This window comes from Eubalaena glacialis, chromosome 3 (genome assembly GCF_028564815.1).
Source record: "Eubalaena glacialis isolate mEubGla1 chromosome 3, mEubGla1.1.hap2.+ XY, whole genome shotgun sequence".
NCBI classification, from domain to species: domain Eukaryota; kingdom Metazoa; phylum Chordata; class Mammalia; order Artiodactyla; family Balaenidae; genus Eubalaena; species Eubalaena glacialis.
In genome coordinates, this window is record NC_083718.1 from 189,394,824 (window position 1) to 189,409,981 (window position 15,158).

Here is a 15,158-nt window from a genome sequence, read left to right on the forward strand (position 1 = left end):
CGAAGCCTCCCCGCCCGGGCCGAGCCCTCACCCGCCGCCGCCGCCGCCGCCGCCGCCGCCGCCTCCCGCGGACCCGCGCGCCGCCGCTCGCCCAGCTGATCCGGCCCCACGCAGTCTCGAGGCCCGCCGCGTGCCGGGCGGTCGCAGGAGCCGCGCCCCCCGCGCACCACGTGACGCGGTCCCGCCCCCGAGTCGCGCGATTGGCTGCCGCTGCCGGCTCTGCGGGACCCTATTGGCCTGGGGGCGGGACCCGCGCAGGGGCGCCCCGGTTACATAAGCGGAGGCGAGTGAGCGGGGCAAAGGTCCCGGAGCTCGTTACGTAACGCCGGGGGTCGGCCTGAGGACGGCGCTCGGCCAATCCCGGCCGGCTGGCACGTAGGGAGGGGGCGGCGGGGCCCTGAGGAGGCTCCAGTCCCCGCCCCGCTCCCGGCCCCGGGGGATGGGCCCCGGGGTGGGGGGGGCGGAGGGGGGGGGGGGCCGCTGGAGCGAGCGCGGCAGTGATAGGGCGCGGGAGCCGCCAGTCATGAGGGGGCGGGCCCCGGGCGGTGGGGTGGGCGGGGCCTGCGCGGCCTCCACGTGAGCGGCCGCGGCTACCCCAGCTCCAGAGTTGGGGAGAGTGGCGCAGCGCTGCGGGTGGATCGGGAACACGCTGGGCAGACGTCCCAGCGCTTTCCCTGCGTCTTCTCGGGTTCCCGTCGTTTCCATTTTTCTTAACAACCTTCTTGCTCTCGCTCCCGCGGACTCTTAAGTGAGGGGCTCTGAGGACCCGGCAGTGTAGCAGCCCTGGGAAGATCAAACCCGGTTTTCAGAAGCGGAATTCTGACAGTGAAACTTAAAACATTTCCTTGGTCTTTCTAAAGTTAAAGATTCACTTAGCAACTGGAGGAAGACAAGTGTCTGTAAAAGACATTATTTTGGGAAAGGAAGGTGTAGAGAAGGCCTTTAAAAAACACCGTCGGAAGGCTCTTTTTATTTGTGTCTCGACTCCTCCGAAATGGAAGGTGCCATGTAGAACTCCGCCCCTCTCCGGTGCCTGGTACATCAGAAATCTTAAGTATTGGTTGGATGAATGAAAGGAATTGTAAATAAGAGGAGGGGAAAGTGAAGTGTGGTAACTGTTCATATTAGGTATTGGATAAACCACCTTATTTTTCCAAATGATGCTTACCCTCTTCTGAATCTCTATTTTGTTAAACTGCATTCATTCAGCAAATATTTATTGAGTGCAGGTCTGGGGATGGCGGGTTTTGATGAAGGGAGAACAGAGAACTGTTTTCCACATGCCATGTTTGAGATGTGCACTAAACATCCAAGTGGAGTGAGTGGCCAGGTAGGCAATTGGATCTCCCGGCTGGGAACTTAGGGGAGAAGCCGGGGCTGGAGATACAGCTTACATTTGGCAGTCGTCAGAGTCTCTATGGAGTTTACAGTGATGGGTGAAATGGTGTCAGTGAGAGAGTGCGGATAGAGAGAAAAGGGCCACAGGCCAAGATTTGGGGCACACAGAGGATTCAGAGGTCAGGCAGAGAACCAAGCAAAGAATAAGGAGCCATAGATGAGGTTGAAAGAAAACCAGAGGAGTGTGGGGTCCTGGAAGCTTGATAATGAAGCATTTCAAGGAGAGAGCTGGCAACTTTATCAAATGCTGGTGATAAGCAGAGTGAGACAAAGGCTGAGAATTTCCTGTTGGGCTTCAGCAAGATGGTGACCTTGGTTAAAGATGTCTCAGTGATGTGGATTGAAGAAAAGTAGGATGTGAGGCAATGACGACAGGGAGACATAGGGAGGAGTTTTGCTGTGACGGGCTATAGACAAGTATTTGTTGGCTGGAGGGAGGGATGTGGGCATCACTATTAAGTGATGGGGTGATCCAATAAGAAGGGAGAAGTGAATGACGCAGGAGGGAAGGGCTGCAGACAAGAGGCAGTTGCCAGAGAGAAGTCCTTCATGAGGCTGGGGATCCAGAGCCTTGGCCAGAGGCAGGCATTTCTCCCAACATGGGATTGTCCGTCTTGGCGGTATAAAGCCAAGTAGAAGATTTCTAAATGCACTTAGCTTGCTATTTAAGGGATGAGAAAAAAAAATTATTTTCTAATAATTATGCCATAATTGATTTGGTAAATTCTACTTTTACAGATTGAATTTTCTGCTACTATGAAAAGCTGCTCAGTTGGAAATAAGTTTGCTTATTTTTAAATGCACTAAGCAGTCTGGTCAATTTTATTTTAACTTATTTTTTAAGGTTTTATTTATTTATTTATTTTTGGCTGCGTTGGGTCTTTGTTGCTGCGTGCCGGCTTTCTCTAGTTGAGGTGAGCGGGGGCTACTTTTCGTTGCGGTGCGTGGGCTTCTCATTGTGGTGGCTTCTCTTGTTGCAGAGCACGGGCTCTAGGCGCCTGGGCTTCAGGAGTTGTGGCTCGCGGCTCTGGAGCACAGGCTCAGTAGTTGTGGCGCACAGGCTTCAGTAGTTGTGGCTCGTGGGCTCTAGAGCACAGGCTTAGTAGTCGTGGTGCACGGGCTTAGTTGCTCCGCGGCACGTGGGATCTTCCCGGACCAGGGCTCGAACCCGTGTCCCCTGCATGGGCAGGTGGATTCTTAACCACTGTGCCACTAGGGAAGCCGGAGTCTGGTCAATTTTAAAGCAAATAATTAATCATCATTCAGAACCAATAAAAAAGTTACCATACTTTAAGAAACATTTTATTGGTGATGCAAATATAGAATTATCGTGTAAGAGACAGAAGTCATTAGAAAATACAAGACACGGGGAATTTGCCCCCATTCTTTGACTGAAGTTGTTGACACAAAGGAAGATGTTCACAAACATTCCATTTCTCCTCTGGGTGACAGACAGGACTCCCTCCCACCTCTGAGGTGAGCCATGGTCACCTGCCCTGCTTTGGCCAATGAAACGTGAGCAGAACTGCTGGCTCCACTTCCAGGCGCAGGCGTTGAGAGCCAGTGCACAATTCCTGCCGGTCCCTTCCTTCCGCAGTGATAACCGGAAACGAATGTTTACAGGAAGTCCCCTCACCCCACCCCCCAGGGACTGACAGAGCCTTCCTGCTGACTGGCGTGGGACACAGAGCACAAGCAAGGAAAAAACTTTGAGCCGTGGCGATTTGGGAGGTGTCTGGTACATAGCACACCTCCAGCGTATCCTGAGTGACATAGATGGTGACCAAAAAGAGCAGCAATTCCAGTGGATTTGGCTAGTGTGGTCACTGGGTAGGTGATGGCGCCATTTCTGGAACAGACACTGTGAATGATCGGAGGAGCATGGGGCAGGGGCTGTTTCCTTCTGTCTGGTGAAAGCTGAGTTTGAGAGGCTTATGTCCAATAGGCCAGGCCTCATCAGCAGATGAATGAATAGAGGGATCATGAGAACAGATAAGATTGCCTGGGGAGGGTAAGTAGAATGGAAATAGAAGTCCCTAAGGAACCCTGACATTTAAGGGAGAAGCAGAGAAAGAGGAGCCCCTTTATGGTAGATTTTCCTTTGAAAATGGCACCAAAAGTTCATACATATTTCATTATATCATGGTCCTGAACAAAAGGCACGATTCTACAGTTAGTACTTTCCCAGGGACACGATCGCATGTCAGACAAGAAAAGCAGTGACTGTCTATCCGAGGCAATGGAAAAACGTCAACCCGTTTATTGCAGGATTCTATTGAAAACTGGCATTTTATTGTGAACATAAGCAAGTCTCCTTCCACCCATATTATATCGTTCCCTAGGGCTTGCAGAGTAAGAGTGGAAGTACATTCAAGGGGAAAGATATGCAGAATGAAAACAAGAGGCGTCCCTCTCCCACCCAAGTCATCTTCCCACGCCCCACGTGGGCAGTGACCTGGTCCAGCACATACCAGCCAGCTCTATACAAGTCACTTCTGAAAGACCATATATTTAAGAAACTCAAAAGCCAAATTCTGAACGTTTTAGGAATCATAAGAAAGCCAGTTCCCCACTCATCTCCTCTGCTGAAAAGCACTCTTCACATGGGGAGTGGTATGCAAGGAACTCAGAGTCCTCAGGGAGGGGACCGGTGAGAGAGCAAGAGGAAGGGGACTCGGGGTCTGTAAGGGAGAGGCCGGTGGAGCAGCGTTTCCTGAGGACCGGGACCAGGCTCAGCTGTTCCCCTACAAGCGACACAAGCTCTGGAGTTATGTTTATACACACTTTATTCAGTTTATTATAGTGGGCGACTTCCCAGCTAAATGCACAGATACAGGCGAAGTTATTCCTGGGTTAACGCAGCAGCCAGTGGGTTACATGGGACTGAGCATCGAGGCCAAGGAGAGAGCACCGAGGTTTCAGGGTCAGACCCGGCCGGAGACCTGAGCCGAGGGGGGGCCAACGTCCCGACACTGGCAGCTGCTCCCTTCTTCCCAGGTGGGCACACTGCAAGGCGTATTTTCAACTTCACACCATTTCACTGATGTCAGGGGAACAGATATTAAAGAAATGGAACCTGGGTCCTGGTGCACCTTAACTGTTGCTTTGTAAGTCACAAACTAGTGTGTGAACAAGAATTTTAGAATATCCCGCTAACGGTGAGTCACAGGGTGGTAAGACTCCTTTCCCCCTCAGTGCCTCGTCTGTTTTCATTCCTACCTGAATTCCTGTCCTTAAGCCTCACACCCTGATGTCCAAAGTCTCACGTACACAACAAAAGCCTTTCAGACGACAACAGCTATCCCCAAAGCAGCATCTTATGCAGACAGTCTGTGACATCAAAGAAAGAAAGTGTCTCTGGTTAGCTATCCTCTGTAAAAAGAGTCGTCCCCCCGACCAATGCCTAATCGAGAGCATAATTTAGAAGACAGATTTAGGAAGTGGACTATGGGTCAAAATAGGAAACAAACTCCAAAAAGCTATTGTCCGTGGGGACTGGACCAGAAAATGCCCAGTTCACAGATGGTCTCACTTGAAGACTACAGAATTGTTGCTCACGTAATTATTAGAAACATATTGGAGTCTACAGCTGATATCTGCAAACGGCTGGGTAAAACTCTGTCTACAGGAATGAGATGGTCAGTCGAGCTCAAACCTTCTCTAACCCCCAGGAAAAATGCTGGATCGGAAGGAGAGTCGCAAGACCTACAGCCTTTCAAGGGCAAGAAAGGCCTGCCAGGATGTCAGAGGTTCACACACAATACTACAATTTTAATTCTGAAGGGCACCTTGAGTCCCACTGGTCACTTTTCTAAATTTATCTACCAGGAACAGACTTGACATCTAACTGGGATTTAACTTTTTGGCAAAACAGAAACTTTGGTCACAGCCACAGTTCTATAAAAATGTTTTAACGAGGTTATTATTTCTGATTAAAACAATATTTTTAGCAAGTGATACATAACGGTAACAAGAAAGTAAACATCTTCATATCTAACGCAGGAGCAAAAACTCTTTACCAGCAACTTGTTTTAAATACAGCGAAAAGAGTCAGCAGTGTTTATAAACAGTAGAGAGTTCTCTTAAAGGGAATCAGAAAAATAGCAAAATAAGGCACAGACTGTATTTGTGTTAGGCAGTAGTGTTCTTCTGGAAGGCACAAATTGGAATCTGACTACCCAGAGGTTTAAAATGAGAGTAATGTCGTATGACGAGGAGAGCTAACTTGGAACAAACTTCCTTCACTGGAATCACTGGCAATTAATCAGACAACATTACTGCCAGGTTATTACACTCTGCAACTTAAGAAGTCCTCTTCATCAGCCCATATGTAAATCTGAAAAGGCACTGTGCAAAATGGGGGCTGGGCTGACTACACCTCTAGTTTGGAGTGCATATTACAAAACAAAGGCACATTTCCTAGAAAACAAACTTTACAGTCGCTAACAGAAAATAATCATTTTAGATATAACAGTAGGTAAGCTTGATAATATAGCAGGTTCTAAATCAAAACTCTTGAAGAGGTTTCTTGAACAGCAGGCTGGAGTTTCACTGGTTCTTCAGGAAGAAACACTCCACACTAATAAGCAGGGGAGATGCAAAAAAGCGGAAAAACAACAGTTTAGTCTTTCAGTGCAAATACAGAATAAACATCAAACGCTGCAGTCTAAGTGTGAACAGAAATTCAATTTCTGTCCAATTTCCTATTAGTGGCTTCTCTACATTGTTTGGAGGGCTAGAGGAGGCTGTCAAAAAAAGGATCCAGGATATATTTCTTTAAATAGTTCTCACGTACTGGGCTACAAATGGCAATGGGCTGTTCCAATATTGTATATAGTAGCAGTGGTAATGATCATAATAATAGTAATGATAGTTGTGTGTATATATATTTATTTACAGAACTATTATTATTATATGCCAGGCACCATCCTAAGCACCTTCTATATATTAAGAGCTTTGTCCACATAACAAACATATGAGGTAGGTACTATTATTATCCCCATTTCATAAATGAGGAAACTGAGGTTCAGGGATATTAAATTACTTGCCCAAGGCCACACAACTGGATGGTGGAGCTAGGGTGGATCACAGGTAGTCCACGCTTTTAATCGCTAGACTACACTATTTCTCATAAAAGGAACTCTCTGATGAAAATATATTCAGAGAGAAAACTTACTTCCACTCATTCAGTGGAAATGAATAAATTTTCTCTAACTTCAAAGGATTAATGTTTATATCGGAAAATCTCAGACTCAGCACCCAAGTACTTAAAACACTTAATAATGAAAACAAAAACCTTTGGGATAAACTAACATCTCCGAGGGAACTTTTATTTGGAGTTCTTGTATATGCAGTCAATTGTGAGCAGAGAAGACTTCTGCAGTGAGTTTGGAGCAGGAGAACTCACCGATGATGATGATGATGATGACGACGACAACGCTGATCCCTATCGCCCACATCTGTAACGACACACAAGTCCAGTTCACATTCAAAACCAGAGATTAACGCGCTTACTGAAGAGTATCATATCATATCGTTCTAGTCACAGAAGGAGAAATTAACGTGCACCACCATCTGAAATATTCATAATTTTTAAAGCCTAAACTTCATGTTCTCAGTTAGGGCCTGGAAGTTACTTATCTGCTTTTTATAACACGTTCAAATGATTTGTGGTCCCTAGAGAGGCCTCTGTGTATACCTGTTTTCCACCTAAAGAAGGGCTACTAAGCCTGTCCCATGTGTCAGAAAGCGTCACCTCCAACCCAGGAAGGGATGTGAGTGCAGCACACCCCTTTCGCGGCTGTGTAGCCTCTGCTTTGGGCCGTGCTCCTCGTACGCTGCTTCCTGCCCTTCTGTGGCGCCCGCTGCGGCTTTCGAACGGCTCTTTCCTTTGACACTGGAGCCGTTCCCAGCCGCGTGGAGACTGACCGCCTGTCCAGCCCTCCCCTGTCAATCTGTGTGCAGGGCTCTGCTGGGGTGGAGGGCTGGAAGGGGCTTAGGTCCACGACTGATTTGGGACACTCCTGTTCTACATGCTTCTGAAGGTCGGCCCCAGAACATGGAGAATTCCCAGTTGTGGAGACAGGAGGAGGATATGCAGTCAGTGCTTTAGGTTCAGAGTCAATCCACACTTCCACGCGAGGGAAGGCAAACTCAAGGTTCATGAAAGTCCAACGTTTGTAGCCTCTGTCTACCCTGAGACTACAGAGCGTGACTTAATGTAAAGACCAGTTAAAAGCGAACTACCTTGCAATTCTTCCACCAGTATTTTCTCTTCAGCTTGGCAGCACTCGTTTCAAACTGGGAGGCTCCTGCCTGCAGTGCGTCTGCACGGTCATCCAACTCAGAGAGCTTCTGATCTCTTTCCAGCACCTTATCCACGTTGACCCTCATGATGTCCACCACCTGACGAATACGATCACGCTCAGTTACACGTAAAGGAATGAAGAACAAAACTCCTCAGTGAAATTTACTGGCATTTTTTTTTTTTTCAGGTCAGTACTTTACTACTTTGAGCCAAACTTTCATTCAAAAAAAAGAAAAAAGGGCTCACCCTTCCAAGTTAAAAACACGCAGCAAACTAGGACTAGAAGGGAACTTCCTTAACATAGTAAAGGGCATCTATGGAAAAACCCACAACTAACATCCATGCTCAATGGTGAAAGACAAGGAGGCCCACCTTCACTTCTGTTGTTCAACATTGTACTGGAAGTTCTGGCCAGAGAAATTAGGTAAGAAAAAGAAATAAAAGGCATCCAAATTAGAAAAGAAGTAAAGTGATCTCTATTTGCAGATGTTTCCATATACAGAAAATACCAAAGTATCTACCAAAAAACCCTACTAAAGTTAGTAAACAAACTCAGTAAAGTTTTAGGGTACAAGATCAATAGCCATAAATCAGCGTGCTTCCATACACTAGCAATGAAAAGGAAATTAAGAAAACAATTCCATACAATAACACCCAAAAGAATAAAATACCTAGGGATAAATTAAACCAAGGAGGCCAAAGACTTGCACACTGAAAACTGTGAAACACTGCTGAAAGGAATTAGACCTAATGAAATGGGAAAACATCCCATGTTCACAGATTGAAGGACTTAATATTTTTAAGAGGGCAGTACTCCCCCAAGTGATGTACATATGTATAGATTCAACACACTCTCTTATCAAAATTCCAATGGCTTTTTTTTTTTTTTTTTTTTTTTGCAGAAAGGGAAAAACCAATCCTCAAATTCATATGGAATCCCAAGGGGCCCTGAATACCCAAAACAATATTGAAAAAGAAAAACAAAATTGGAGGAGTCACACTTTCCAATTTCAAAACTTGGTGCTGGGACAACTGGACAGCCACTTGATGAAGCTGGACCCTTACCTTACCCCAAATGCAAAAATTAACTCAAAATGGATCAATGATCTCAGTATACAGCTAAAACTATAAACCTCTTAGAAGAAAACGTAAGAGTAAATCCTTACAACTTTGAATTTGGCCATGGATTTGACACCAAAAGCAAGAGCAACAAGAGAAAAAACAGATAAATTGGACTTCATAAAAATTAAAACCTTTTGTGCATCAAAAGACGTTGTAATGGATGTGAAAAGACAATCCACAAGATGTAAGAAAATATTTGCAAATCATGTTATCTGACAAAGATTTAATATCCAGAATATATAAAGAATTCTTATCAACCAACACCAGAAACAGACTACCCAATTAAAGAACTGGCAATGGACTTAGATAGACATTTCTACAAAGAATATATACAAACGGCCAACAAGCACATGAAAATATATTCAACATCACTGGTCATTAGGAAATGCAAATCAGAACCATGATGAGTTACTAACTCATACTCATTAGGATGGCTATAACCAAAAAAATGGAAAATAACAAGTGTTGGTGATGATGTGGAAGAACAGGAACTCTTGGACATGACTAGTGGGAATGTAAAATAGTACAGCACTGTGGAAAAGTTTGGCAGTTCCTCAAAAAGTTAAACATAGTATTACTGTATGATCCAGCAATTCTACTCCTAGACCCATAACCAAGAGAAATGAAAACAGGTGTCCACACAGAAACTTATATGCAAACGTTTATAGCAACACTATTCATAACACCCAAAAGGTGGGAACAACTCAAAAATCCACCAACAGATGAATGGATAAACAAATTGAGGTATCCATGTGCAATGGAATACTACTCAGCCATAAAAAGGAATGATGTACTGATAAACGCTACAACTTCGATGAATGTAGAACATGTGATGCTAAGTGAAAGAAGCCAGACACAAAAGGCCACGTATTGTATCCCTTTTATATGATATACCCAGAATAGGCAAAACCATAGCAACAGAAAGCCAATTAGAGGCTACCATTCGGGAGGAAGGGGGAATGGGGAGTGATTACTAAATGCACACAGGGTGTTCTTCAGGGATAAAGAAAAAAACTGAAACTAGACAGAGGGAATGGTTGCATAACATTGTGAATATACCAAATACCCCTGAATTGTACTCTTTAAAATGGTTAATTGTATGTTATGTAAATTTTACCTCAATCTAAAACAAAACAAAACAACTCTCTTTAGTAAAGAAAAAGGACCCAATTTGATTTCGTAAGTTAACAGAAGTTTCATGTAGGATGGAATTAGAATGGGTTTCGCAGCATGAAAATGTAAAAATTTCAGAATTAAGGTCATAAACAAAACCTTCAGACCAAAATATTACCATATGATTTAAAAACAGAATCTAACATTAGTTTAACTCTGCTTTTTAAGGCAGCTAAATGCAGAAAGACCAAGATATCCTTGTTCAGCAGTGATAGCTTTTAGGACTATGGAAATATTAATACTAGCTTGAATTTCTCAAACAATTTTCCATTGTAGGTCTGCATATATAGGGCAGGACAAAAGATGCTCTGAGGGTCTTCTAACTCAAGAATTCCACAGATACGGATCTGTTGGGCTAGAGCAGTTTCCCAGCACCTGCCTTCTGCACGTCAATAGGGAACAATCTACAGAGACTTGCTGGACTGGGTAACTAGTACGTCACGCTACTGGAAAAAGAATTTTGATGAAAAATCTGGTCAGAAGGATTGGTCCTGGCTTGTGCAATCTATAGGCCTAATCCTTAAAATTCTATTATCTTATTTTATAAAGTGGTTCTTTTTTCTTCTCTAATTTTTTATTTATTGTGGCAAAATATACATTATAAAGTGATTCTTGAAGGAATGTTCTCAGAGAGGAGAGCCTGTACTTTAGGTATGTGATCCGGTCACAGGAAAACAAGCTTGAAACCAGTAGGACATGACTACTCAGAAGCTTAGATAAGGGCTTGCAAAACAGTAGCGAACAAAATTTTGTTACATTTATGACAGTCAAAATTTACTTTACATTCACACTTTTACGATCCTTTTTCTAAACAGAGCTATTCCCAGAGTGTTCCCATGTTGGCTTATGATTCATGTTTTCAGCACTTCTGGGCAATACCTCATCCACTTGATTCTGTGTCTGCTGAAGTCTTCTACTACTGCCAGAGGCAGCGCTTGACCCTGCAGGCGCGCTTGTAGTCCTGAAACATGTAAAGACACAAGCGTGAGTAAATTAGGATTCCGAACACACTTCTGTTAAGTATGAAGATGTACTGGAGGAGCCTCAGTGTTAGGAATTTCAGAACTAAAGCAGAAAAAGAAAATCCTTCCTGCAGCAATGAACAGAGGTTGAAATGACACCTCTTCTAATTCCTCTATAACTTCAAAGATTCACCCACGTGTTCAAAGGGACCAAGGTCTGAAGTGAAGGTTTAACAGGATCTCCTTTGTATCACTGAAGGACCGGATCCTAAGATAGGTAAACTCTGCCTTCCCATTTTTTATTACTTGTTTTAAGACCTACACCTACTTAACGGCACTCAGTACTCTTCTGAGCTTTTCACTGTGGCAAGAATGGTCTTCATAGTTATGAACAATTATAGAATGCCCTTTTTCCAGTATGGAGAAATAGATTCACTTAGAGAAGCAGAGTCAGAAACACCAGGTTGTGGGGTTGAGGGGGCGTCAGTGGGAAAGGTAAGATGAAGCAATGCTCCCTCTCTTAAGAGGTACTTCTTTTAAAATCCTCATCGAATGCTTTATTTTTCCCCCGGACAGATCTTTTTTGACCACTCTGGCTTTGAAGTCCTAATTGCTTCCATGACTTGGTTGGCAATGCTTTGGTGTTTCAGATATAGAAATATATAGCTTTGCCTTCTCTAATAAATCACAGACTCCTGTGTCTTAGAAGTCTCTTCCCCATGTCTTGCATACAACGGCCACTGACTGATTCACTGATTCAACCGACAGTTATTTTATACCTACCATGCGTCAAAGACCAGGGATGCAGCAGATCCCACCCCTGCCCTCAGAGAGTTTATTGTCTGATCGATAATAGCGAAGGTCCATGTACTGGTGCATTTTCTCCAAGCATTTTCTCATTTAATCCTCAAAACTCTTTGAGGGGGACACTACTATTAACCTCATTTCAAAGATGAGTAAAGTAAGGTTTAGAAAGTCCACACCGCTGGCTGCAGTGGAGCCTGTGTTTAGACCAGGTTCTGTATAATTCTACGGATCTAGGTTTTAACCACCGCGATCTACTGGAACAGCAGCCTCAAGCAGGAACACTCCAGAAGGGTGTCCCTAGTTCCTGGAAGGAACCCTGCGAAAGCACCCATTCCTTCCTCCTCTGTAGGTGAGGAATGAGCAGGTTGGAGGGGGGACAGGGGGTCCTGGTGAATCTTGACACTTAGCGTTCTCGGAATGTTACCACGGGCAACTCCACGTTTTCAAGTACAAGAATGCTTCTGCTTAAAAAGAGAGCGGAGGCGCAAGCTCTGCGCCAGACTCCACTCTGACCGCAGGTGCCTCCACACAGGGCCCAGGTCTTTTCCCTTGCAACTTCCGGAGCCCAGCCCAGGCACCAGGCAGCGAGCAGGCTCTGCAGGACGAGAGCAGTGGTCACAGCTCCCCTCAGTGAACTTGCGGGGGGAAGAAGGGAAAAAGGGGAAGCGGGGGGGCCGGGGCGGCTCTCCCTACCTCCGGAAAACCCCGGCCGCCCCGCCCTCGCCCCTTCCGCGTCCGCCCGCCGGCCGCGGGGCCCTCCCGGGCGGCCGGCGGCGCCGCGGGACCGACCTGGCCCGTCTGCAGTCCGCACCCCCAGGGCGGCCGCCCGCCCCCAGGCCTCGGGAGCCCCCGCGAAGGCCCGCGCGGCCTGCGCCAGCGTCCGAGAGGCGGCGGACTGGAACCGGGCCGGGCGGGGGTCCCAGCGGCGGGCCGCCGCCCTCCGGGCCCGAAGCCGCTCCGCGTCGCGCCGTGTCACTCACATTTTGGCGGCGGCGGCAGCGGGCTAGGATCGGCGGACCGGCGCAGCGGGACCGGAGACCTGAGACCTGAGACCTGAGACCTGAGACCTGGGCGGGGCGGCGGCGGCGCGGGGGCGGTGACGTCACCGGGATGGGCCGACGGGTGGGCGGGGCGCGCGCGGCCGCGAGGGGGCGCGCCGGAAGGGGCGGGGCGTCTCGGGCGGGGCCACCGCAGAGCGCAGCGGCAGGTTTCTGGGTTGTAGGTCCCTGTCCTTGCCGCCGCCGGTACGAACGCTGAGGCACGTGGTGCATTAGGCTCTTTAAAGGGACTGTGCAGATAAATGAAGGTGGGGGCGTTTTACATTATTCTGGGCCCGTGGGTCATTTCTCTGGCCCTGACAGTATTGGAGACAGCCCATGGGCTTCTGCTGAACGTGCCGCATTAACCCGGTGGTCCTGGAGACCGCCACGTTTTCCCAAGAAAGTTGTCAAAATGAGAGCGGAAGTTCATTCAGGGTATTTGTCACGGGTGTTGATTGGATTAGGTTCCCTCTCTTCGTGTGTTCATTTGTGACACGTATATTTGTCACTGCACAGACCTTATTATAATCTGTTTATGGGAGCCTTGACATGAGGGACTGTACTTTCTACGTTTCTGTATTTCCGGACCCCCAAGCACAGAGTAGGTCCTCAACTTTTGATTTGGGGTTGAGGCTGAAGCAAAAATCTGAATGCAGTGAGTTACTGTGCAAGGTCTTTAAGTTGTTACTGAAAGTATTCCTATCAACATAGGCAACTCCTACATTAAACAAACAAAACACCACAGAACACCAGTAAGTCAACTGGCAGATCAGATGAGAAGTGAAAATAAACACCAAACTGTCTTTTCCAACTCTAAATGGGATAATTTGAAAAGGGAAATATTAGTGTATATTAGAATAAACAAGAGAGTGTCACAGAGGAAGTGAGATCTGAGTTGGGTTAAGTAGCTAAAAAGAACTTTCCAGACATGGGAGAAACAAACATCATGAACAAAGAAACAGTGGACGTGGACATGGTTTGAACAGACCAACCAGGGTGTGCAGGTTGGGGCATAGGTGAAAATAAGGCCGAATAAAGATTGAAGATAAACAAGAAAGGCAAATGTCATTTCAGTGCAGTGGGTTGTAGAAACCATCAAGGCCTCATGGATCTGGGAGATCTATCACGCAAAACTTGTCTGGCAGCAGCAGTGGGATGGATTAGATGGAAGAGGGACCACCAGGGAGACAAGATGAGGCTCTGCATTGAAAGGGAATGAGACTGATGACAGAGCTCTTGGAAAGGAAGGCTGGTGTTAGTAGTCAGCTGAAAAGTGCCTTTTAAAAAACTGCAAAGGGTTTTAACTGAAAAGGTGAATTTAGATCGGTGTCTTTATCTCTCCGATAACTGCACTTAGTCAAATGACTGATAGGTTGAGCGATGCCTGAGAAGATAGTTGACAAGCAAGTGTTTTAGGAACAGTGGCTCCACTGAGAAATTTTGTCTTTCCTGTACAGATCTGAAACTGTGTAACGTTCGCGGTCAAGACACTGTATCGGGATAGAAGGAAATATTTGAAATGATTTCATATGGTGTGAAACGTGCTGATCACCTTGGATTTCAATATCAGTGGAGTTGAAAGCAAAACACACATAGTATGGGGAAATTTTCTTCATTTTTAATTTACAGCAGAAAGAATATAAAGCATTCAGAAAACATTTTCCATATTTTAAGGGCAATTCAAAACATTTTGCATGGTTTCCAGCAGCTGAGTTCTTCAACAGATCCATTGATTCAATGATGCTTTACATGCACAGTTACAAAAATAAAACTTACAAAAAAGAAGACATCTAGACTAGTTTTACATGCAAGTCTCAGGGACCCCCCATTGGGCGCCAACTACTGTGTGGAACTGCCATAAGCGACCGTGCAGCCAGAGAGGGGTTCTAGTTATTGTCTCGATTTCGTTCACACAGTACAGCTGATTTCAAATGGGTAACAAGAATAGCAATTAAATCTTCAGGAGACAGAATAAGATTAGCTATTAATTTTATAATGAAATCCTACTCCTGGCACTTGGGAATTCAGATTATCCAAGAAAGCTGCGCTTACCTATCGTCTTATATTCAAAAATTAAGATTCACAACCAAGAAAAAGCGGTCAGAAATGCTTCGTTTCAGTGGAAGTGCATTTGTACCTCACCTGGGATTCACAGTTGTACTGGTAGGTTACATGGGTAGGTTTCGAACCTACTTCTATGCCCTCCATAAGAACGCTCCTAATTCTATGTCAGTCTTTATCTTTCAGATTTTATAACTTACTCAGCTAATAATGTAGCATGTGAAACATAAAAAAAAAATGAGCGTTAAAGCAAATCCACTGAGGTCGTTACTCTTGTCAAAAGATCGG

The 15,158-nt window shown here is 45.8% G+C and overlaps 2 protein-coding genes across 2 annotated transcripts in view; both read right to left on the reverse strand.

Moving 5' to 3' along the window:
* PER3 (period circadian regulator 3) overlaps window positions 1-46 on the reverse strand; it is a 64,253-nt gene extending 64,207 nt beyond the window's left edge. Inside the window, exon 1 of the mRNA XM_061185034.1 lies at window positions 32-46. The gene's annotated coding sequence lies outside the window, so the exon portion shown is untranslated. The remainder of the gene's footprint in view (window positions 1-31) is intronic.
* A 2,638-nt stretch (window positions 47-2,684) lies between these two features.
* VAMP3 (vesicle associated membrane protein 3) lies at window positions 2,685-12,850 on the reverse strand. The gene is made up of 5 exons (XM_061185042.1): window positions 12,750-12,850; window positions 10,880-10,961; window positions 7,645-7,803; window positions 6,806-6,857; window positions 2,685-5,977 (listed from the first exon to the last, which is right to left on the reverse strand). Coding segments are annotated over exons 1-5 (315 nt in total). The 5' UTR covers window positions 12,752-12,850; the 3' UTR covers window positions 2,685-5,957.
* Window positions 12,851-15,158: the final 2,308 nt, after the last annotated feature.

What these genes read in the sequence shown, in the direction of transcription:
- VAMP3 (XM_061185042.1), bottom strand. An exon ending in ACTGGTGGAAGAATTGCAAG is followed by an intron (nt 6,858 to 7,644) that starts GTAGTTCGCTTT and finishes GTGTCGTTACAG; the next exon opens with ATGTGGGCGATAGGGATCAG. An exon ending in CATCATCATCATCATCATCG is followed by an intron (nt 5,978 to 6,805) that starts GTGAGTTCTCCT and finishes CCTGCTTATTAG; the next exon opens with TGTGGAGTGTTTCTTCCTGA.